This window comes from Bos javanicus, chromosome 6, assembly GCF_032452875.1.
Source record: "Bos javanicus breed banteng chromosome 6, ARS-OSU_banteng_1.0, whole genome shotgun sequence".
NCBI classification, from domain to species: Eukaryota; Metazoa; Chordata; class Mammalia; order Artiodactyla; family Bovidae; genus Bos; species Bos javanicus.
Genome location: NC_083873.1, coordinates 105857696 through 105883793, shown reverse-complemented (window position 1 = coordinate 105883793; position 26098 = coordinate 105857696). Strand labels below are relative to the sequence as shown.

Genomic DNA, 26098 nt, shown 5'->3' with positions numbered 1-26098 from the left:
CTAGAGAAGGAAATGGCGACCCACTCCAGTATTCTTGCCTGGGAAATCTCATAAACAGAGGAGCCTGGCAGGCTACAGTCCATGGGTCATAGAGAGGAGAGTTGTACATGACTGAGCGCACGCACACACACACACACACACACACTGAACTCTTAGTTGCAGCACATAGTTTCCTGACCAGGGATCGAACCCTGGTCTCCTGTATTGGGACCAGAGTCTTAGCCACTGGACCATCAGAGGAGTCCTCAATCTGTTTATTAATGTGACTCTCCATTCTCCAGGTAGGAGAGTCCTATTTCCTGGGATTATAAAACTCAAACGCAGTGTTTTATGTAAAACTTTCCGAAGATTACCACCATTACTTCAGAACAAAGTCAACTAAATTCTTGTAGTGGAACTACATACTGGGAATTTCACTCGTTTATTAAGCAAAGATCCATCCAGCACTTCTGGTGAAATTACATGGCAAAACTGTTTTGTTTGTTTGTTTTGTTTAACTCATTCTCTGAATAGACGACAGATGCACAGAGCTGTTTCGGAATGCTCTTTTTCAAGTAGGATTCTTAAATATTCAAGCAAGGCCCTCAGAGTTGAAATACAATAAATCAGTTGCCACAATATCATGAAAAATTCATAATCACTGAACACATGTATGCTACACAAAATGATAGGAAATGCTGATAACAGTTATTTTCTTCCCTCAAGAACGTTCTCACTGTTTCGATCCATGTTGAAAAGATAGTTATGGCTATTTAAATAATACGTCTTCTTGTACTGCTGCATTAAAATTTAAAATACTATTGGTAAAGTCATTTTTTAAAATATTTCCATAGCTCTTTTAGCTCTCTCTTGGTTAGGATTTGCTTGGTTCTGCTTTCTTTCATTAATGATCTCTCTGTGTCATATTTCAGATACGTAATTAGCACAGAACTGGACTTTTTAAACCAATAAGCATCTGGTTTTTAAATGCAAAATTTAAACCATTGATATTTATTGTAATTACTAATTTTTTCAATCAATTTTTATATTATGTTGTGCCTCCTACTTGCCCTTTTTATTGATTTTTGGGTTTTTTCCTGCCATATCTTGAATTCATCTCTTTTTTATTCCCTTTTCTCTTTCTAGAAAGTTATATATACATTCAAATTCTATTCTTGCTTACCTTCAGTATTTAGCTAAATAAACAAATAGCATGCTCGAATTTTAAAACTCTGAAGTTCATATCCTCTTTTCAACAATACAGAAAACATAAGGTGCTTTTGTTCTGATGGTGGATTCTGCAGTGCGTCTGAAAGTAGAGTTTTAGCCTTATAAAATAAAATTGGAAAAGATAGATGTCTTTATCATTATTCCTATTTGTAGTTGTAAGTTGGTGAGTGAAATTAACTTACCATGATCAATGTAATTTAAGCTTTAAGTGACCAAATGCTTTTCTACAACAAACATTTGACACATGTATTCCCTATATTCTCAGACTCCACATTAAAAGTCACAATCCTTGGAATCCTCAAAATGGACCTTTCAGTGTTTCAGGAGTACTCTGCTCTTCTTAGTAAACTTACAGACAAATCTGGCATTTTGATGACAAAAAAGAAACAGAATAAATACACATATAACTTAAAGGTTATGGTAACTGGCATATAAATGTTTGCTAATGTTTTATTTAGCACCTTGCCTTAAAAAACATAGTGTGTGAAAAGTATTCCATTCTTTCAAAGTTTTTATTAAGCTACTGACCAGAATTATAACTTTTATGTTCTCTAGACTGAATTAAGACTAAATAACTTATAATTCTGCCTTCACATTAATAACTCCTTTTCCATTTTATATGTTATCATTGTCCAGAATTTTATTATGAGGCTGTTTTCATGCTGTCAATGATTTGTCATTTTTATACAGTTAATTCTTGCTTAAAATTACTAACATATTTATAAATATCTTTGTTAAGCATTCCTTCTAACAACTGGCTTCTTCCTTGTGACCCTCAGTCAGTTCAGTTCAGTCGCTCAGTCATGTCCGACTCTTTGTGACCCCATGAATCGCAGCACGCCAGGCTTCCCTGTCCATCACCAACTCCTGGGGCTTACTCAAACTCATGTCCATTGAGTCAGTGATGCCATCCAACCATCTCATCCTCTGTCATCCCCTTCTCCTGCTTTCAATCTTTCCCAGCATCAGGGTCTTTTCAAATGAGTCAGCTCTTTGCATCAGGTGGCCAAAGTATTGGAGTTTCAGCTTCAACATCAGTCCTTCCAATGAACACTCAGGATTGATTTCCTTTAGGATGGACTGGTTGGATCTCCTTGCTGTCCAAGGGACTCTCAAGAATTTTCTCCAACACCACAGTTCAAAAGCATCAATTCTTTGGCACTCAGCTTTCTTTATAGTTCAACTCTCACATCCATACATGACCACTGGAAAAACCATAGCCTTGACTAGACGGTCCTTTGTTGGCAAAGTAATGTCTCTGCTTTTTAATATGCTATCTAGGTTGGTCATAACTTTTCTTCCAAGGAGCAAGCATCTTTTAATTTCATGGCTGCAGTCACAATTTGCAATGATTTTGGAGTCCCCCAAAATAAAGTCTGTCACTGTCTCCACTGTTTCCCCATCTATTTCCCATGAAGTGATGGAACCAGATGCCATGATCTTAGTTTTCTGAATGCTGAGTTTTAAGCCAACTTTTTCACTCTCCTCTTTCACTTTCATCAAGAGGCTCTTTACTTCTTCTTCACTTTCGGCCATAAGTGTGGTGTCATCTGCATATCTGAGGTTATTAATATTGCCTTGTGACCTTAATTTCTTGAAATTCATTTCTATTAGGTTTACTGGAATGACACGTGAAAATATGTTATTTTTATTGAATTAGAGAATACACCACATCAAAACTTGACAAAGTAGTAGTATCTTAAAGCTTAGGTGCCATGTGAAATCAAAATCCTTTCAATGAATTTTTTGTATTCTGTTACTATGAAATCCATTGGTCTATCTTCCCTTTTAAAGACTCTTACCCAGACATGATTTTGTAGCATCATATATTAGTCACTTGGAAAACAGTGATTCACAAACGTGAGCAGATCTTTCTCACATTAACATATTTTATTATATAATATTTTTTTAATCACATTTGTAAGTAATGCCTCCAATCTCATCAGAAAAGTCCAACTGTGGATATGCTATTAAGTCACTGTGGCAGATACAAGTTTTTCCAAACTCCAGTTTGCCCTTGAAAAGTCTAATTTTAAACTTGGCCACAAATACTGCCAGTTGTTTTCCATGAAGTGACAGGCTTACTTTGTTCATTTTTAGTAAAGCATCTGCCAAGTGCCCAAGTCTGAGTAACCATAATTTGTCTATTAGTCATTATTTCAGGTTATAAAAGATGATCCATTAAAACAAAAAGTTATTCTTTTGCATTTTAAAATAAATGGTGTTTTCTGAGTTGGAAACAAGCTTGGCTTGTTTAAGAAACTAAGCAAAGTTCATTACAGCCAGGACAGCATGGACAGTAGAGGATGGATGAAGAAATAAGAAGAGGAAGATTATACAGGACCTTATTGACAGAAGTTTAAATATTTGCATTTTCTTCCAGATCATCATGGAAGGATGTGTACCATGTGTATAGTAAAGTCAGAATTACATTTTTTGAAGGTGACTCCAGATGCCCTAGGGAGACAGGGACAAAATCTGAAACAAGAGAACAGTCCTGAGGAGACTGCTCTCAAGAGTGAGATGATGGTGGTAGAGACTAAGTTGCCATAAACACTGGAGGGAGTGATGGGTTCCATCATAGTCATATTTAAATGTGAATTTACTTTTCCCAGATCATAAAGAAAGCATGCCATCCTATGCTCCTCAGAGATGTCAGTCTCCAGCCGGCTCTGGCCCTCAGGAAAATCCACTACTTCATAAAATCACGAGCAGGAAGAAACCTTTCCCCAGAAGGTCTGATGGCAAGGTAAAACAGACACTTCCTATGGTACTTTTCTAGATGACCTTAGCACCTAAATAGGGGCTTCCCTCGTGGCTCAGCAGTAAAGAATCCACCTGCAATGCAGGAGATGCAGATTCTATCTCTGGGTTGGGAAGATCCCCTGGAGAATGGAATGGCAACCCTCTCCAGTATTCTTGCCTGGAGAATCCCAGGGACAGAGGGTCCTGGTGGGCTACAGTCCATGGGATCACAAAGAGTCAGACACGACTGAACTAACTGACCATGCACACACAGCACCTAAAGAGAGCTTTCTTGAACAATGCCTAAAACGGAGATCAGTACGATTGGCGCTGAGATTTCCCCCTTCTGGCTATATATTATTGGGGGTTAATATTTTTAAAAATATTTCGCTGTATAACATTGCATCTTGCCATTTCACTAAAATTTGCAATTTGTATATTTCCATATTCTAAAAGTGCTTTTTAAAAGTTAATCCAAAAAATAGAGATATTTAGAACTGTGTTGTATGTGTATTGCTTGTTCAGTAGTTTTACAATTGATGAAGATTTACATATTGCAATTGTTTCTCCAACAAAAGATTCACAAGTTGTATGCTCATTTCATTTGAACCGTTCAGCAAGCATTTACTGAGCACTTACTCTATACCAGACAACGTGCTAGAAGTTATGGTCTCTGCCCCAGGGGAGATGTAAAAAGGGGCAGAGATGCAAACAGATGTAATAGTAGATGGATTCTTGCTTGTCCTTCATCTATTTCCTGCTTTCTTTCTAAAATATTCTCCATTCCCACAACCAGTTCTTCTCAGGCCGTGCTGCACTTATACTCACCTATATGGGGGGATAAAACTTTCTTTAGTTTCTACCCTCTTCCCTCCATCACGTTGCAACATTAATTTAAAGTCTTTCATGATAAGGCACAGAAGGACATGTTCCTTCTGGGTCTCCATTCCATAGCCTCATAGGCTAAGAGTTCTGCTACAGAGCTTGCAAAAGATTTTAAGCAGGAGCAGAGCACATAGGATATCTCTAGTCAGTTCAGTTCAGTCGCTCAGTCATGTCCTACTATTTGTGACCTCATGGACTGCAGCACGCCAGGCTTCCCTGTCCATCACCAGCTCCCGGAGATTGCTCAGACTCATGTCCATCGAATCGGTGATGCCATCCACCCATCTCATCTCCTGTCGTCCCCTTCTCCTGGGGACCAATCTTCCTGGGGAAGATTGAAGATCTTTCCCAGCATCAAAGTCTTTTCTACAGAGTCTGTTCTTCGCATCAGGTGGCCAAAGTATTGGAATTTCAGCTTCCACATCTGTCCTTCCAATGAATATTCAGGACTGATCTCCTTTAGGATGGACTGGTTTGATCTGCTTGCTGTCCAAGGGACTCTCAAGAGTCTTCTCCAACACTCCACTTAAAAGCATCAATTCTTCGGTGCTCAGCCTTCTTCACAGTCCAATTCTCACATCCACACGTGACTACTGGAACAATTGCTCATATTCCTGCAATGTTCCAAGTGCCATTGGTTGTCCTTATACTTAGTGTTAATTTTTACCTTAAGTCTAAAAGAAGTCTCGTACTCTTAAGTTTGACTTTGCACATAGTTTGCACGTGGTATGAGCATAGAAATGTTTGTGCATGGCTCTTCTATTGCCCCGTCTTACATACCTGGCTTCCTTTTCATCATCTTCATAAGCACTGGAATCCCAGAGTCCTACCTAGGTATCTATCCAAAAATCACACCCCTCCCAGAACCTGGATTCTTCAGGCATGGGAAAGGCTTGCACTAAACCAGGACTTTCCTGATTTCAACTATCTGAATGCATGTTTATGATCTGTGGCCTATCTGTATATTATCTATAATAATGTTATACTTAGTAATATCTTTTAACTTTTTTTTTTTTTTACATCACTGCTCTATTAAACCAGTATTACATACATACATAGAAAGTAATCTTAAAACTAACCATGGCATTCTACTTCTAGGTATACACCCAAAGAAATGAAAGCAGGGACTTGAACAAACTTTTGTACACTCATGTTGACAGCAGCATTATTTATAATAGCTGTGAAGTATAAAGAGCCCAAATGTTTATTAACAAATAAATGGATAAATGAAATATAGTAACATTATTCATTTGTAAAAAGGAATGAAATCCTGATGTGTTACAAAATAGATGAACCTTAAAAACATAACACTAAGTGAAATAAGCCAGACACAAAAAGACCAGTATAGAGTCTACTTATAGAATAAGTAAATTCATAGAGCCAGAAAGCAGAATGGTGGTTACCAGCGGAGTTATTGTTGAACGTGTAGAGTGTTTCAGTTTGGTATGATGAAAATGTTTTGGAGCGGAATAGTGTGATGGCTGCAAAGCCATATGAATGTGCTCAAAGTCATTGCACTGTACACTTGAAAGTGGTTACATGGTAAATCATATGTTGTGTATAGGGGCTTCCCAGGTGGCACAGTGGTAAAGAATCTACTTCCCAGTGCAGGAGATGCAAGGGATTTGGGTTCCATCCCTGCGACGGGAAGATCTCCTGAAGTAGGAAGCGACAACTCACTCCAGTATTCTTGCCCATGAGATCCCATGGACTGTAGCCTACCAGGCTCCTCTGTCCAGGGGTCACAAAGAGTCAGAAGCAACTGAGCACACACACATGGTTTTATCACAGCTTTAAAAATAATTCATTTTAGCTCAAACAAAACAAGGCTATTATATTGTAGTTGGATGCCATCACTCACTAATGGACCTCAGCATAAGGAGAGATTAGGGATGCCAGAACAAGAGACTTCCCTCATGGTCCAGGGTTTAAGACTCTGCACTTCCAGTACAGGGGGCACAGGTTTGAGCTCTGGTCAGTGAACTAGGGTCCCACATGCTGTGCAGCATGGCCAAAAAATAAATGAACAGACACATGAAAAATAAATAAATACAATCCATCCATTTAAAAAATCTAGATATTTTAAAAAATAAAAGAAATGTCATAGTGATATTAAGCACCAAAATGAAGCACCCCTGTTGGATTATTCAGAGGGCTGGAAATAAAAGTGAAAGGGGCCCATCTCTCCCTCCAGGTCATTCAGAATTGCCTCACACTGTTTGAACAGCACCTAAACACGCCAGCTCACACTCATGATCACACCTGGAGAACTACAGAGTTATGAAATCTCTAATAGCCGTTCCCTTCTCCAGGGGATCTTCCCAACCCAGGAATCAAACCCAGGTCTCCCACATTGCAGGATTCTTTACCAACTGAGCCACCAGGGAAGCCCAAGAACACTGGAGTGGGTAGCCTATCCTTCTCCAGGGGTCTTCCCAACCCAGGAATTGAACTGGGATTTCCTGCATTGCAGGCAGATTCTTTACCAACTGAGCTACTAGGGAAGAAGTAGCTCCAGCTTCGACTAACAAAATCAGAGTAGAAGCAGCACAGTGTGACTGAGCCCTGCCAGGCTCCCAGGCTGGCAGAGAAGCTCCCCAGAAGCAGCAGACCTTTCTCAGCACAGAGAGCTCCCTCTCCCACAGGGAAGTGGGGTTCTGGGCTGCCCTTTGTTCTGGAACCTGGTACCTGACTTTGCTGGAGGGGAGCAGGTCCTACCCTGCCCCTGGCAGTAGGGACTAGGTAAAGGGATTCATTCCAAAGGATGCCTCAAGTAAGAGGTGACTCTGCCCCCAAGCTTGATGGAAGACAATGGCAGAACCAGGGAGGAGGAGGAGTGAGGAGCCTAAACAGATTCCAGGCAGCAGGGCTAGCTCATGTCAAGCCCTGAAACCATGTGTGTCCAGACAAGAGCGAGCACAGCTGGCTCGCCAGGCCCCCGTCCTCAGATCTGGTGGGGGCAAGAAGTGAGGGGGTAGAGTTCGGGGGGAAGCTAGCCCATGCCTTTCCCAGTGATGCTCATGTGCTTGGTGAACCCATCATTGCAAGATCAGGTTTGTGCTGGGAGGACCAGGGATTTTGAAAACCAAAGATTTGATGTCAAATCCCTAGTTCTTGCCACATGGAACAGAAGCTGACTTCCTGAGCCTCCACTGTCCTAACAACATCTGCCCTACAGGATTCTTGTGGCCACGGACTGGGATAAGAATGAGGGAGGGCCTTGGAGATGTTGGACTCATGGAAAGGGTTATTTAATATTATTATCCTTGGAACTCAGTAAAGGAATTGCAGATCCATGGCACATCTCCCTGACTGCCCTACCTTCTCTCTGATGTGGTGGATTTTATAATCAAAAGAAATAAATTTGTATAAATATGATACGATGGCACAGAGAGAAAGCCAGACAGACCAGGGTTCAAATCCCAGTCCTACCACAGGTGAGTTTAGGCAATTGACATAAAGATGCTCTCAGGACTTCCCTGGTAGTAGAGTGGTTGAGAGTCCACCTGCCAATGCAGGAGACAAGGGTTCGATCCCTGGTCCAGGAGGATTCCACATGCCACAGGGCAGCCAAGTCCATGTGCCACAGCTACTGAAGCCAGCGTGCCCTAGAGCCTATGCTCTGCAACGAGAAGCCACCACAATGAGAAGCTTTCAAACTGCAACTGGAGAGTAGCCTCTGCACGCTGTAACTCGAGAAAGTCCATGCAGCAACAAAGACCCAGTGCAGCCAAAAAGAAATAAATGAATGAATAAAAAAAATTTTTAATAAAAATTTAAAAATTAATTTAAAAAAACTTTTAAAGATGCTCTCAATCTACACCTATCTTTCCCTCCCCTGCTATTTTTATGGTGACTAGGGCCTCATAGGGATCAAAAATAACATACACTCACCTCAATAAGCTTCAGCAGGTGCAAGTTCAGAAAGCATTGATGATAAAAGGTTTGTTATCCATTTCGAGTTTGGTGCCAAGACACCTTTCTCAGTAGATGGAGTAACGTTTCTGGTTACTTTCAATGACAGATCTGTTATGTCAATTTTACAATTCCTAAACTGCTGTTACTTTGTCTGTGTCCGTTTCAAGATCAAGGATAGGCAGTTTTTTACTGCATATTTGCTATAAATTCAACTGTGATCGGTCACTGATGTTTTTTTACTGCATATTTGCTATAAATTCAACTGTGATCGGTCACTGATATGACTGTGTTCCATCATTCAGTCATATCCGACTGTCCTCTGTCCGTGGAATTTTCCAGACAATACTGGAGTGGGTTACCATTTCCTACTCTAGGGGCTCTTCCCAACCAGGGATAGAAACCACGTCGCTGGCATCTCCTGCATTGGCAGGCAGGTTCTTTACCACTGAGCCACCTGGGAAGCCCCATGATTTGCACTAGTGGAACAAAAGTAAACTTTAATTAACAGTCCTTCCCGTTGACCCTAAAGCATTCACCATTTCACCTGTACTGCAGGATGTCCAGCACAACGAATGGTACATTGGAGAATACAGTCGCCAGGCAGTGGAAGAGGCATTAATGAAGGAGAACAAGGTAATGGCTTCTCCAGGGCATGTTGGCATTGATTCTGTAGTCATCCTAGAGTTTTCTGCCCATAGGTCACGGGTTGTAATTTCTCACTGCTGGGGAGGTTGTCACTGAAAATGGGTTTTCAAATAGTTTTAGATTTGAGACTTGGTTGTAGCACTTATCAGCTGTGTGACTTTCTCAAGTTCCTAAACATCTGTAAATGCAGGTTTCTTTATTTGTTAAATGAAAATAGTAAAATCAACCCTAAGGATCTATTTTGGAGACCAAATGTGGAGGCTAGGGTAGAAACGGAGGCTGCAATGGAAGATGCTTTCCTTCTGCTTTGTTCAAGATTCATGTCCTTCCTATAGGTCTGCCCAAGGTACAGTTGGCTTTTTACGTCTTACCTCTTTAAGAAATAGCAGGGATGATAAATGCTCAAATAGTCAGGATGTGATAGATCATGCTGTAGTAACAAACAGCCCCAAGATTTCAGTTGCTTGGCATAACAGAACTGTATCTGTTTCTTGAGCTTCATGCTCAAGACAGGTTTGGGTGGGTAGACCCAGACTGCTAGAGGCTCCATCTGAGTATATGCTCACACCAATCACACACTGGTTTTCAACACATTCTCTCAAGCATAGCATGCTGCATCTCTGCTCACATTTCATTGGCCAGACTGAACCACATGACCAGACTCAACTTCAAAACAAGTGGAAATGTGTGGGGAAAAAAAAACAAATGGTTCCAAAGCTACAGGTATTCAAAAAAAGAGAGGACTTGGGATAACTGTGATCAGATCAAATCACTACTATAACCATCATCACAAACAGAAAATAGTTGTTAAGCAACTAACTCTACTGTGTGCCGAGAACTAGAATAGATTGTTTAGAAGTGACAGGAAGGCTCTCAGGACCAATGGAATATCAATACTTATCCTCAGCTAACCAATACAACTGTCATTGTTGAGTGAGGAAATACAAAAATGAATGAGTTATTTAATTAGCAGATGGGTGAATAAATGACAGGTCACCAATAAATTTTAATAAAACTTAGCTCTCAGAATTGATATAATTAAATTATTAATACACATTATATATAATTATATAATATATTGCTATCAAATTACTAAGTTAAGTACATATAAGTTGTTAGGGTAAACAGAATAATGCTCTTCCCACCACAATATATCCACTTTCTAATCCCTAATATCTGTGTCTCTGTCACCTTATATGGAAAAAAAAAATTGCAGATGGAATTAAGTTCGGAATCTTTAGATAGGGAAATTATTCTGGATTATCAGGGAAGGTTGACAATAATCACAAGGGTCCTCGTAAGCGGGAGACAGGAGGCTCAGAGTCAGCCCTAGACAGCCATAAGGCAAGCACTGGTAGCAGCTTCTAGAAGCTGGAAAAGGCAAGAAAATACATTCTCCCCCTAGAATCTCTAGAAGGAACACAGCCCTGCTGGCACCTTGATTTAAATCCAGTGAGTCCCATATCAGACTTCAATCCCCAGAACTGTAAGAGAATAAATTTGTGTGTTATTGAGTTCATTCAAATTTGTTATAGTAATAGTAGGAAATTAATACATCCGATAACAAAGTATCTTGAACATATTAGGAATTAGCAAAACTATCTCATTCTCTAGATAAGGAAACTGAGGCTAAGGTTTCAATTACAAGGTGGAGAAAGTGCCAGAACCTGTATTAAAGATCAGTGCTGTTTTCAAAAGATCCCAGCAGCCTCGGGGAGCCACTGTAGCTCTTTATTTTCTAGAAGAGACTACAAAGGACTCATAGGTGGCTGGGCGGTGCTTGCCTCAAGGACTCTCCCTTCCCTGTCCCTGAGGAATCCCACACACGGCTGACCTCTGCTGCGTCTAATGGTGCCATGGTCGTGCCAGCTCCAACCCTGTCTCTTCTTGGCTAATCAACTATGACACTCCCTGAGTCTCTTTCCCAAGGGAAAAATAGCTCTTAGAAGACCTATTTCCAGGAGCCCCTTGTGTGGATGGTGCTAGAAGGGCAATGTACATGCCATATAATGTCCTTCCCACTACATTTGGGCATTTTCAAGGCTCCCTTCCCTCCCTTTCTGTGTGCCTGTTTTCCAAAAAGCATTGAGAAAACAGAATCTCAGTTGAATGACTTCATATTTTCCTATTTGGTTTGTCTCAGTTTTGTCAAAATATGTTTCCCATTTATGTAAGATAATTTAATTCAAATTACAGGGTTGGCCAAATTCACTGTGACAAACTCATTGCAGAGTGTTAAATGATAAACCCCCAAACCAGACACATGTCTTGGCCTTCTCACTTTCTAATCTTTGGCAATGTTCTGTGCTTGAGTCTTAAGGCTTTAATTATGGCTGAATATTTTTGGCAGAACAGGTTCCAGAAAATTCCTTAAATTCACTTTATGCACTTGGAGATTGGTGTATTTATAGCAAGAATGTGGCCTTGGCTTTTTGGTATTCCGCTGATTAGCTGTGATGTGTCAGGGGATCCACTTAGATAATTAGAACCTAATTCCCTTACCTGTAAAATGGGGATAAAATACCTCCTCAAACCTTATATAAGGATCAAATAAAATGTGTATAAAGTGCTTGGCATCTTGAGAGCAGTTTTCAGTAAACCTTAGCTGCCAGCATCATCATGACATCACTATAGTTTTATAGTATTATTTATAAATTTAATATATTTATAGTGTTATTGTAGAGTATTATAATCATTATTATATATGCATGTATATAATATATATAAACATATAGAAATGAAATATAGTCAATAGAGGAGATAATTACAAATATAAATTATCATATACAATACCTATCACATAAAGAATGCATAGTACTATACATACTTAACTAGATCTACTCTACATATTTATAACTACATATCCAAGAATCAATGAAATTACAGTTAAAGATTTTTCAGTATTTTTCCTCATATAACTGACATGATGTAACCACAGAACTAAGCCTTATATGTGTACCTGTTCAGGAAGATTGCTCCATTTCTTAGCCTTTTATGACCAGATCTTCATCCTGAGCTACTCCCCAGGGTGTGCCTGATTATTTGATATTATATTTATAGCTTGTCTAGTTACAGCCTTCAGACCATTTCACATTGTTGGCTTTCTTTTGGAAACCTCTGCTGTCCCCCCTTGGCTTCTGTGACACTGAAGCTTCTGAGTTTCACTCCATCTCTGAGACATCAACTTGGAACGTTTTTTGTCTCCTCTTCTTTGCCCTGCACTTCCTGTCACCTCATCCCATGCTCTATTTTCTATTTCTCCTTCATAAAGTCTTTCCACTCACTTCGACATCAGTGACTGAAGCCACTCCCCATGAGGAGGATCAACGTCAATCCTCAAATCCTCTCCTACTCAAAGCCGGCAGTGTTCCTACTGTCTCTAGAATAATACCCTGAACATTAACAGAACAGGAAACACATGAACCCTGGCAGATGGCGGAAAGCAGCCCCAGAGCGGGGAGGAAAGGGAAGTCAGAGGGGGTGGCTTGTGCAAATGCTAAGAACCTGAAAGCAAGATGGTGCCCCTGGGAAATGGTAGCTTGACCAGCACCATCATCCCAGGGCTGGAGGCTGCAGGAGTGACCAAGATAAAACTGCAGGAGAGTCTGGTACCTTGGTCCATGAACATCATTTTATAGTTGTAGGCATGGCACTGAGGACAGCGGGGGATATTGGAAGATTTGGAAGAGGAGGGTGTTGTGATCTGAATGGTGCACTTTTCACAAAATAACAAGAACCCCTAGACATGTTGCTGTTCGGTCACTCAGCCGTGTCTCTTTGTGACACCACAGACTGCAGCACTCCAGGCTTTCTTGTCCTTCATTATCTCCTGGAGTTTGCTCAAACTCATGTCCATCAAGTCAATGATGCCATCCAACCCTCTCATCCTCTGTCGCCCCCTTCTCCTCCTGCCCTCAATCTTTACAAGCATCAGGGTCTTTTCCAATGAGTTAGCAGTTTGCATCAGGTGGCCAAAGTATTGCGGCTTCAGCTTCAGCATCAGTCCTTCCAATGAATATCCAGGGTTGATTTCCTTTAGGATTGTAACCCTCAGTAAACACCTACTGAATTAAATTGAACTAGATGTCCATCAGCAGATGAATGGATAAGAAAGCTGTGGTACATATACACAATGGAGTATTACTCAGCCATTAAAAAGAATACATTTGAATCAGTTCTAATGAGGTGGATGAAACTGGAGCCTATTATACAGAGTGAAGTAAGCCAGAAGGAAAAACACCAATACAGTATACTAACGCATATATATGGAATTTAGAAAGATGATAACAATAACCCTGTGTACGAGACAGCAAAAGTGACGCTGATGTATGGAACAGTCTTATGGAATCTGTGGGAGAGGGAGAGGGTGGGAAGATTTGGGAGAATGGCATTGAAACATGTAAAATATCATGTATGAAACGAGATGCCAGTCCAGGTTCAATGCACAAGACTGGATGCTTGGGGCTAGTGCACTGGGATGACCCAGAGGGAGGGTTCAGGATGGGGAGCACATGTATACCTGTGATGGATTCATTTTGATATTTGGCAAAACTAATACAATTATGTAAAGTTTAAAAATAAAATAAAATTTAAAAAAAAAATTAAAAAAAAAAAAAAAGAACTGGCTTGCCAAAAACTAAAGCTTCTTGGGGATCTCAGGCACACAGGCTTCACTGCTGTGCCTGTTGGGAGGGTGGATCCTGGTTATGAAGATCATTGTGGAAGGGGCTGGAAGGATCATTGTTCTTCCTTTTGCTTCAGGATGGCACCTTCTTGGTCCGAGATTGCTCTGCAAAATCCAGGGCGGAGCCCTATGTGTTGGTGGTGTTTTATAGGAACAAAGTCTACAATGTGAAAATCCGCTTCTTGGAGAGGAATCAGCAGTTTGCCCTGGGGACGGGGCTCAGAGGAGATGAGGTGGGTATAACCCAATGGCTTCCCTTTTGCAACCAAAGGACAGCAATAAGGGGAGCTTTGAAGGAGTTCACAGGGATTCTCTAGTGGATCAGGCTGGAAAGAATCTGCCTTCAACGTGGGAGACCCAGGTTCAATCCCTGGAGAAGGAAATGGCAACCCACTCCAGTATTCTTGCCTGGAAAATCCTATGGATGGAGGAGCCTGGTGGGCTGCAGTCCATAGGGTCGCAAAGATTTGGACACAACTGAGCGACTTCACTTTGGAGATGCTGGCTGAGCCACTCCCAAATCCCCATGACTGCAGATCAGAGAAGAGCCACCCTGGAGGTACAGAATGTAATCTAATCCTTCCAGCCCCTTCCACAAGCATCCTCGTCCGTGTCTTAGCTCACAGGACCTGCAGCCAATCCTGACCTTTCCATGCACCCTCTCTCCTGCTTGGCCCGTTAAAGAAAACTCATTCTGTAACACACATCTCCATCCTGCCTGCCAGGAAGCCTTGCCTGAGACCCATGTTAATGCCACACTCCTTTCCCCCGCCAGCGCTGAATTTTACTGCAGCCATTTCTGGTGACATCAGCAGTACTGGCATTAGGAATGGGTAGGTGTGTGCCCACATTGATCGTGGGCTCAGTCACTGCATCCAGTGCTATGCTGAGCGTGACCAACCTCGGTACACGTCTGCTGAGAGGCAGCTTGGTGCAAGAATGACTCGATTAAAGCATTCATTAATAACTGAATAAATAGATCAGAGAGAAAAGGGAAAGGAGATTGATTTCTGCTGTGTTTATGCTAGGCCTGGTCTGTCTGCATTATCTTATTTTAACCCTCAACAGCTCTTTGATAGAACAGTGGTTCCTATCTTAGATGTAGGGAAACTGAAGCTTAGAAAATTAAGTCAAGGGCTAGAGATGCACAGGTGGTGAGAGGGCAAAGAGAAGTTGTTCTTTCAACTCTTCTAGAAGGAAGGTAGGAAGGAGGGAGGGAGGGAGGAAAGAGAAGGTGAGATAGGGTTCAAATTCTATCACCATTTACTATGTGTGTGAATTCAGGCCAGTCACTTCACTTCTCTGGGCTTTCAGTTCAGTTCAGTCGCTCAGTCTTGTCCGACTCTTTGTGAGCCCATGAACTGCAGCACGCCAGGCCTCTGTCTATCACCAACTCCCGGAGTCCACTCAAACTCATGTCCATTGAGTCGGTGATGCCATCCAACCATCTCATCCTCTGTCATCCCCTTCTCCTCCTGCCCTCAGTCTTTTCCAGCATCAGGGTCTTTTCCCATGAGTCAGCTCTTCGCATCAGGTGGCCAAAGTATTGGAGTTTCAGCTTCAATATCAGTCCTTCCAATGAACACTCAGGACTGATCTCTTTTAGGATGGACTGGTTGCATCTCCTTGCAGTCCAAGGGATTCTCAAGAGTCTTCTCCAAAACCACAATTCAAAAGCATCAATTCTTCAGCACTCAGCTTTCTTCACAGTCCAACTCACATCCATTCATGACCACTGGAAAAACCATAGCTTTGACTAGATGGACCTTTGTTGACAAAGTAATGTCTCTACTTTTTAATATGCTATCTAGGTTGGTCATAACTTTCCTTCCAAGGAGTAAGCGTCTTTTAATTTCATGGCTGCAATCACCATCTGCAGTGATTTTGGAGCCCAAAAAAATAAAGTCAGCTACTATTTCCACTGTTTCTCTGGGCTTTAGGTTCTTCAAATGTAAATGTTCTTTGCAAGTCTGGACTTCTGTAATTCAGTGATTCTCATGTGCCCCCTCTGTTTATCTGCCGGTGTATGTTATGGCCTAAATTGTAGCCCCCTCCCAAATTCCTATGTGAAAATTCTAGCCCCCAGCACCTCAGAATATGACTGTATTTGCAGACAGGGTCTTTTTGTTTGTTTTTGTTTTATTTATTTTGGCTGCATCAGGTCTTAGTTGAGGCCTGTGGGATCTTTCGTTGCAGCACATGGACTCTAGTTGGGGCACATGGGCTCCAGCACATGCAGACTCAGGAGTTGTGGTCATCGGGCACAGCTGCCCCATGGCATGTGGGATCTTAGTATCCTGTATGCATGCATGCTAAGTCGCTTCTTATCCCCTGACCAGGGATCAAACCCACGTCCCCTGCATTGCAAGGAGGTTTCTTAACCACTGGACCACCAAGGAAGTCCCCTAGAGATGAGGTCTTTAAAGAGGTGACTAAGATAAAGCGAGGTCCTTAGAGTGGCCTTTGACCGCATGGGCCTGGTGTCCTCATGAGAAGAGGAGATTAGGATATAGACACACACAGATATGCGGTCACAGAGAGAAAGGGGACATTTTCAAGCCAAGGAGAGAGGCCTTAGAAGGAACCAACCCTGCCAACACCTTGATCTTGGAATTCTGACCTCCAGGTCTGTGAGAAAATTAATTTCCATCATTTAAGTTCCCTACCACCCTAGTGGGTGGTACTTTGTTGTGGAGGCCCAAGAAAACTGGCACAGTAGGAAACCAGAACTGTCACGCAGACACCTATTGTTCTTCAATAGATACCAAAACGACTGTTGCCAAGGCTGCCAAAATGCTTCAGGAAGGCACGAGTGTGGACATCCCAGCTTAAACCCAGTGCCTGACCCAGAGTCCTTTTCTGAGAATCACACGTGGCTGGAGAGGGTAGTCAGCACTGGCCAGGCCACCGTGGGGTCAGTTCACCAGACTCTGCTCCAGCCTGGGAAAGTTTCGGCATAAAGGAGAACATGAGTGAATAAATAAATTAATACATAAATAAATCTTCCAAATATTGCCAAGTAAGAAAGGGATCAAAAGGTTACACTGCCAACATTCAATAGATCATGGAGAAAGCAAAGGAGTTCCAGAAAAACATCTGCTTCATTGACTACGTGAAAGCTTTTGACTGTGTAGCTCACAATGAACTGAGGAAAATTCATGGGTATACCAGAGCACCTTACCTATCTCCTGAGAAATCTGTATGAAGGTCAAGAAGCAACACTTAGAACCAGATATGAAACAACTGACTGCTTCAAAGTTGGGAAAGGAGTATGACAAGGCTTTATATTGTCACCCTGGTTGTTTAACTTATATGCAAGTACATCATGAGAAACACTGGGCTGGATGAAGCACAAGCTGGAATCAAGATTGCCAGGAGAAATATCAACAACCTCAGATTTGCAGATGACACCACTTTAATGGCAGAAAGTGAAGAGGAACTAAAGAGCCTCTTGATGAGGGTAAAAGAGGAGAGTGAAAAAGCTGGCTTGAAACTCAACATTGAAAAGACTAAGATCATGGTATTTGGCTCCATCACTTCATGGCAAATAGAAGAGGAAAAAGTGGCAAGAGTAACGGATTTTATTTTCTCAGGCTCCAAAATCCCTGCAGACGGTCACTGCAGCCATGACATTAAAAGATGCTTGTTCCTTGGAAGGAAAGTTATGACAAATCTAGACAGCATAATAAATAGAGGGACATCACTTTGCTGACAAAAGTCTGTACACTCAAAGCTATGGTTTTTCCAGTAGTCATGTACAGATGTGAGAGCTGGATCATAAAGGCTGAGTGCCAGAGAATTGATGCTTTTCAACTGTGCTGCTGGAGAAGACTCTTGAGAGTTTCTCAGACTACTACTCAGTACTACTACTACTACTGGAGATCAAACCAGTCAATCCTAAAGGAAACCAACCCTGAATATTCATTGGAAGGACCGAGGCTAAAGCTGAAGCTCCAATACTTTGACCAGCTGATTCACTGCAAAAACAAAAAACGAAAAACCCTGATGCTGGGAAAGACTGAAGGCAAAAGGAGAAGGGGGTGGCAGAGGATGAGATGGTTAGATGGCATCAGTGACTCAATGAACTTGAGTTTGAGCAAACTCCTGGAGATAGTGGAAGACAGAGGAAACTGGCATGCTGCATTCCATGGGGTCCCAGAGTCGGACATGACTTAGCGACTGAGCAACAAAAACAAAGGGTTACAGCAAAACTACAAAGAGGAGTTGCAACGATTTCCTTTTGTGATGAGGATTAGTGAGTTAATGAATGTCAAACACTAAGAACACTACCTGTGACATGTCAGTAAATGTTAGTCACTATTATTTTGTTATTATTCTGACTGGGTCATGGTGATAACTAGGACATCGTTCCCCTTAGGTCCAGACAGTGCATGCCTGCTTAGTCAAGTCTGACTCTTTGTGACCTTAGGGACTGTATAGCCCACTAGGCTTCTCTGTCCATGGAGTTTCCCAGGCAGGAATACTGGAGTGAGTTTTCATTTCCTACTCCAGAGCATCTTCTTGAGCCAGGGATTGAACCCACGTCTCTTGTGTCTCCTGTACTGGCAGGCAGACACAAGATTCTACACCACTGTACCATCTGGGAAGCCTCTGGGTCCAGATACCTATGGTTAATGGGATTTCCCAGCTCAATTTCCCTTTATTCTTCTGTGTCTTCTGCCAACTCACAGAATTTCTCATTTACAAAAAAAAAAAAAAAAGGCTTATCTGACTCCGACTTTAAGTGCTTGGGATTCCTTTTCCTCAGAGAATACAAGAAATGGAAATCACGTTCCCTGAAATGTGCTGGGCTCTCTCTGAGCTGCTGTTTTCATTTGCTCTCGCCTTTGAAAACACTCTGGAAAGGATGCGTTATTGAACCCCTTTTACCAGTGAGGAAACCAAGCTGTAAAGAGGTTACAGCTTTTTTCAGGCTCTACTTTGGTCTGCCTGTGAAAGAGGAAACAATGACCCTACGATAACTTCCTCATAGTGTTGAATCAGGTTGCCAGCCAGGTCACTGCTGGCCTCAGCAGGTAAACAGTTGTCATCCTGACCACCCTTGGATTAGACCATCAGCTTCCAGATGAATAGCTCTAATTATCGCTACCAAGGACCCCTTAAGAATTCAAATGCGTTGGGTTGGCCAAAAAGATCATTCGGGTTTTTCCATCCCATCTATGGAAAAACCCAAATGAAATTTTTGGCCAAGCCAGTATAACTGACTCATTTTTCTGTACACCTGAAACATTGTAAATCAACTATACTTCAGTGAAAGATAATTAAATAAAATCAGCATATCATTTTCCTAGATTTTTACAATATTTATAGTACTTTTAGGCCTAAAATCTTATATTTTGAGATTTTTTTCTCAATTTATATAAATTTTCATTTGTATAACCTAAAAAAAATGCAAATGCTTAAGAGGACTCTTTTTGGTTTATTACGGAATTTTCTCCTCTCATGCATCTCCCATGCAAGAGTCTCCTTTTCATGTGTATTTCACACTTACATCATTTATTATGCACAGACACTATACTGTGCAGTTAACAATTATTAATTAACTTGATCGATTTGATCCTCATAGCAACCCTTAAGGTAGGTGCTATCAATATCACCATCTAACCGACAGGGAAACTGAGGCCCAGAAGCGTGAAGTCACTGGCCCACAGACATGTGCGTGCATTCGTACTAAATCGCACAGTCACTGTCCCACTATTTTCAACCCCATGGACTGTAGCCCTTTAGGCTCCTCTGTCCATGGGATTTTCCAGGCAAGAATATTGGAGTGTTTTGCCATTTCCTTCTCTGGGGATCTTCCCCACCCAGGGATCAAATCCACATCTCCTGCATTTGGCAGGCAGATTCTTTACCACTGAACCACCTGGGAACCAGGATGCACAGACACAGCTGGGGTTCAATATAATCTGCAAAAATATTGCCTTTCTCACATAGCCTCAGACAGCATCATAACAAATGCAAATGATCCCCAACCCATTTGAAAATAACCTAGAACTTCAGTTGAAAATTAGTTAACACCTACCTGGAGCTTAGTGTGAGCCAGATGCTGGGTGAAGAATCACAATTTACAGGTGGTTCTTCCTGCCTCTCTTCTGAATGAGCTATGCCCTGGTGTAGAGGGGGATGACCTAGATTGCTCTCAGTTCCACCACATTTTTCATCGTTCTGTTGAGCCCTTTGCCTTTAGGAGGAAGAATCTCCCATTGCTAAGAAAAGATGAAAGAATTTCCTGCAGCCAGGCTTTGCTCAATGAAAATCAGCTACTAGCTATTTTATCTGGTGCTTGAATTAAGTAGCATCTTAGCTGACTCTGTAGGAGAACCATAATGAGGCACAGGGTTTTCAAGGATCATTTTGATTTCCTGTGGCTTGCTGGCTGTTTTGCAAACTGTAGAATTTGACTGTGCATACAGTGCAGGGTCACCTCTAACATGGGAGCTATTTTGAGAGTAAGATGAGATGATGTAAACAGGGTTCTAGACACATAGAGGGAGGCAGGTGGTTAGTAAGTACCACTTCTGCCTTCAATGATTTCCTAAAGTCCTTTCACTGGATCTGTGTGCCCTGGGTTTGAATGAAAAGCTCACAAAGGGCCATAACAGTTGCAGCAGCCTGGTCTGATCCCCTGGGAAGGCACAGCTTGTCGACACCTGTCACAAGCACAGAAGGTAAGCAAATCCACATAGGCCTGCAAAGAATGAGCCTAGGAAGGTCCAAGTTGCAGCATATTATAAAGTTGGGTAATTATGTTAGCCATGTGACCAGAAATTCATGTCTGAATTTAGATTTAGGGAGCATCTGGAGCTTCCTGTGGCTGCTGTAACAAAAGTCCACAAAATTGGTAGCATAAAACAACAAATATGTATTCTTTCGAAGCTCCAAAGTCTACAATTCTGCAACCAAGGTATTGGCAGGTTATGCTTCTTCTGGAGGCTCTAGGGGAAGATCCTTTCTGCCTCTTCCAGCTTTTGGTGGTTGTCAGCATACCTTGGCTTCCTTGGCTGGTGGCCACATCACTCTGATCACTGCCTCTGACGTCACATTGCCTCCTCATCTTCTCCAAGTGACTCTTCCTCTGTTTCTATCTTATGGGAATACGTGTGATCGCTTTTAGGGATAGCCTAGGTTGAACTCCTCTCTTGAGGTCTTCCTCTCAGGACTTCCCTCGTGGTCCAGTGGTTAAACATCCTCCTGCCAATGCAGGGGACATGGGTTCAATCCCTGGTCCGGGAAGATTCTACATGCCAAGGGGAAACCAAAGTCAAGAGTTGCAACTATTAAAGCCCACACCCCCAGACCCCATGCTCCACAACAAAAGAAGCCACTGCAAAGAGAAGCCAGCACAGGGTAACTAGAGAGCAGTCCCACTCACCACAACTCGAGAAAGGCTGTGTGCAGCAATACAGACCTAGGAAAGCCAAAAATAATTAATTTTTGTTAAAGACCTTCCTCTCAAGATCCTTAACATAGTCCCAACTTTTGTCATGCTAAGTAATACTCTTTTGCTTAGAAACATTCACAGATTCCAGGAACTAGGACACAGGATATCTCATGGAGGCCACTTTTCAGCCCACATCTCTCATTTGTTCAGTATTGGGCCACGCCTTATTTTATTTTATTTATAAGCTAGATCTGATGCTTCACTCTGGGGACAGAGAGCAGAGGAAGACGGGTCTCTGCCATCCAGGGGAATACTCTGTTAATCTGTACCCATCAATGCCTGTGCCTAAGCAGGGCTAAGATTTGAAATATTTAGCAGCTGATAGAACACTGGCCCTGGACCCACCAGTGAGCTACCTACTTGTTAATAACCTTCAGAGCTCTACTTGCTGCCAAGTTTTAGAACTCACATCTGTCGACATTGCTGTGGAGTCTAGTAAAAAGAAGTGATCTCAAACGCTTGTAATAAATTGCTGAAAATTATGATAGACATTTACTGGATAAAGTTTAAAGACTAAGAAACAGAGATAATTAATCAATGAGTTGATTTTTCACTTCTCATGTCTGTTTCTCTTTGTTCTCTCTTTGCATCTCTCTCTCTCTTCCTCTTTTTCTCTTTTCTTCTATTATTCCCATGTGTGGATCCAAACAGAATGGTTAACCTTTCTGGCAGAGAAACATTGCCTATGGTTGGTATTTAGGGCAATTGCCAAAGGTTTAAACAAATTTTAATATCTAATATTAGGATGGTATTTACCGTCCTCCTGAAAAAGGGAATTTAATATAAAAGTTTTAAGAGCTTAATTATAATCTTTCTAAAAATTATCTTTAGAGTAATATGTCAGTTGTTGGCCTATCTCTGGAAGTCAGTAGTAAGAGATGACAGAATAACTTACTATGTCTGCCCAGCTTGCTTCCTTCTACTTGTTAAAACTACAATTTCATAGCAAATATCATCCATGGAGTGGATTATAAATAATTAGTATTGAATTCATTATATTGGGACTATCCTAGAGAAAATAGGAGTGAGATAACAAAGCAGGCATTTTTCCCTCTAAATATTAATTCCAGAGGAAAAAGAGCCAAAATAGGGGAATAGATTATCTCTGTAAATACATATAAGAAATAAGAATGTATTCATGCCAAGATATTCTTATAATATGGAACCAAAATACTAGACATCTATACCAATCCCCAACAGAATTTGAATGTAAGTAATGGCTTTGTAATGTTGACAAAAATTCAAGTCTGGAGATTATTTCCACAGCACTTTATCCCTACATGAAAAGATCTATTTGGAGAGGGAATTTTTTTTCCATCCGCCCCCACCTGAATGCAATGCATGAGTCTCCATGAGGACAGAGACCTTGACAATCTCATTCCCTCTTGAATGTCCCTCAGGCCTGCAAACATTCCTGTGCTGGGCAGAGGGAGGATGTGCAAAACTAGAGAGAATCAAAAGTGTTAGTCGCTTAGCCATTCCTTTTTTCAGAGGATCTTCCCAACACAGGGATCGAAACTGGGTCTCCCAAATTGCAGGCAGATCCTTTACCGTCTGAGCCACCAGGGAAGCCCAAGAGAATCAAAGTCGTCCCCAACACAGGTCCCTCCTTCACGCTGCACCATCTGGACCCAGGTCTGTTGGAACACTGGGTTCACAGGCCATAGGTAAAGTTGCATCAAGGAAGAAACTCATACACATCCAGAAAAACCAGTTTGCATTCCTGGTCCTGCCCCCAGCTGTGTGACCTCTGAGGAAGTTGCTTCCCACTCTGAGCTAGTTTCCTTGGCTCTTCAGGGAAGGTCCATTCCTGCCCTGCTCACTTCACAAAAAGTTACAGAAGGCAGGAATTCCTGTCTGTGTTCACATGTGCTCAACACCTGTCTTTGCACACAGGTCTTCCTCTGCTCTCAGTATCTTTAAATCCACCTTGTCCACTTAACTCACCCACACTGTATAGCCCATCTCAAGTCTGTATCTTCCACAAAGCACTTCCTGATTCCTCTATATTTGAAACCACCTTCTCTTCCATTAAGTCACCCCATCACTTTATCTGTACATCTCTAGAAACATAAAAGTGTAACATTCTGCTATTACCTGTTTATTGCATAAGAAATCCAGGTAAGAACACTAAATTGGCCAAGAACTACCAGGCCAAGCCCTGTGGTCATCAGTATTCTTCCTGATTAGTCTAGAATGCATCAGAACAAGAGGGGTGTACAGGAGAGAGGCTTCACTGCAGATGTTCCCATCAATTTACAAAGTGAAGTCAAGACGTGATCATCCACATTTTAATTTGTCACAGTTGGGGAACAGGTAAGGGAGGCACCAGGGAGTCTTCATGGCTGACTGCAGTGTAATTAACCCATTTGAACTGCTTATCATAGGAATACAACGACAGAGTGGAAACTGACCAGTGTGACCTGATTCTGGTGAACAGTCCATGGGTGGGAAGCTTCGAGAACTGTGGAGGGCTCACTTCTGGTCACCCTCCTTACCTTAATCTTACCATTTATCATTCAAGAGCTTCTTTGCCACATCCTTTAAAAAAAAAAATCAACTTTCTCCAGGGGGAAAATGTGAGAGGGGAGGGATGAACTGGAAGACTGGAGTTAACACATACACACTACTATATATAAAATACATAACTAATGAGGATGCACTGCAGAGCACAGGGAACTCTACTCAATCCTCCATAATGACGTATATGGGGAAAGAATCTAAAAGAATGGATATACGTGTATGTATAACTGATTCACTTTGATGTATACCTGAGGCTTATACAGCATTGTAAATCAACTGTTTGTTGCTATCATTGTTATTATTCAGTCGCTCAGTCATGTCCAACTCTGCAACCCCATGGACTATAGCATGCCAGTCTCCTCTGTCTTCCCCTATCTCCTGGAGTTTGCTCAGATTCACGTCCATTGAGTCAGAGATGCTATCTAACCACTGTACCCTCTGTTGCCCCAATCTGCTTTTGCTTTCAATCTTTCCCAGCATTAAGATCTTTATCTCCTATACGCCAATCAACTATATTCTAAGTCAACTATACTCCAATAATTTTTTTAAATCACTTCCTGATATACCTTTACAATCTAAAAAAAAAAAAAAAAGTCAAATGAGTTACCCTCTTTCCTAAGTAAAATGAAGCATCTTAGGCTGTACTTTAACCTACACACACAAAGGTCCTAAATTTTCACTAACTTTCTCTTCTGTGTTTCAGAAGTTTGACTCGGTGGAAGCCATCATTGAACACTACAAGTATTTTCCTATTATACTTATTGACGGGAAAGATAAAACTGGGACCCACAGGGAGCAGTGTTACCTAACTCAGGCCCTCCCTGTCAACAGACACTTCTCACCTAGGTAGCCTGCTCATTGTTTCATCTTCAGATCAGTGGATCCAGTGCTTCTGTCATTTTTTCCTTTGTTTCAAAAAAGATTATTTTCTGTGACTTCCAGGGATTTCTTCTTTGATTTTGTAGAAAAAAAAAAAAAAAACATTCTATCATGGAAACTGGAAAATCAACATGGTTTTGAAAGCTCACATCACAGAAGGAACATGTATAAGATGGATGCAAAAAATAAAAAAAACTGGTTTTTAAAAAATATCTTCCAAAGAAAAGAACTACAAACATGGTCATTATGCTCATGTTACAGATAAGCAACCAAGGTTAGAAGAAGCTATCGCTTCAGGGTTTGCAACTGGCACTTGACAAGTCTGGGTGAGAGTCCCCAAATCTATGATCCTTCTAGTACCTGGTGCTGTCCTCTTGGTTTCAAAACTGTTTGGACTTGTGAATTCAGAATGTCTTTATGACTCCTTATGTTAAAGATGTAGGTGAATGTTAGCTCTCCTTTATTTGTAATTCTAGAAATTATAGAGAAGGATGTGGTATGAAAAAACAGATCACTTGTGAATACCACTTGAAGGACAGAAATCAGAAATGTTTTTAGTATGGTGTGAAATGGCTTTCTGCACAGCTCAACAGGTAAAGAATCCTCCTGCAGTGCAGGAGACACAGGACACATGGGTTCGATCCCTGGGTCAGGAAGATCCCCTGGAGGAGGAAATTGGCAACCCACTCCAGTATTCTTGCCTGGAGAATTCCATGGACAGAGCAAGTCTGTGGGGTCGCGAAGAGTCAGACACAGCTGAGTGACTGATGCATACAGGTATGAAATGACCACAGTACCATTACCAGTCTACTCTGTTTAGAGTAGCTTTAAGCCCAATGGAATTAACAAATTCACAGTAAGGGAGTAAGGGAAAGGCTGAAGGAAAGTAGAATTTTTATAATTTGGATTGTGGACTTCCATTCAAAGGGAAAGAACTGTTCTCAAATTAGTGCCAGTGTCTTACAGGAACTTTGTACATAGCATGATATAGTTCCCCTCTCAATACTAAAAGGATTACATTTCATTCCTGTTTCATAACACAGATGAAGAAATAGGCTCAAAGACATCATTGATGTTACTCAATATAAGAGATCCCAGATTTTTATTATCGTTTTGCCTAGTTTCATCCAAATATATCTCCCCAGGTA

The 26098-nt window shown here is 41.5% G+C and overlaps 1 protein-coding gene across 1 annotated transcript in view; it reads left to right on the top strand.

Annotated features, from left to right (window-relative positions):
* CLNK (cytokine dependent hematopoietic cell linker) overlaps positions 1–25112 on the top strand; it is a 205195-nt gene extending 180083 nt beyond the window's left edge. The window contains exons 16-19 of the mRNA XM_061420827.1: positions 3825–3958; positions 9313–9390; positions 14164–14319; positions 24775–25112. Coding sequence (XP_061276811.1) covers positions 3825–3958; positions 9313–9390; positions 14164–14319; positions 24775–24921 — 515 coding nt within the window. The 3' untranslated portion in view covers positions 24922–25112. The remainder of the gene's footprint in view (positions 1–3824; positions 3959–9312; positions 9391–14163; positions 14320–24774) is intronic.
* The last annotated feature ends 986 nt before the right edge of the window (positions 25113–26098 follow it).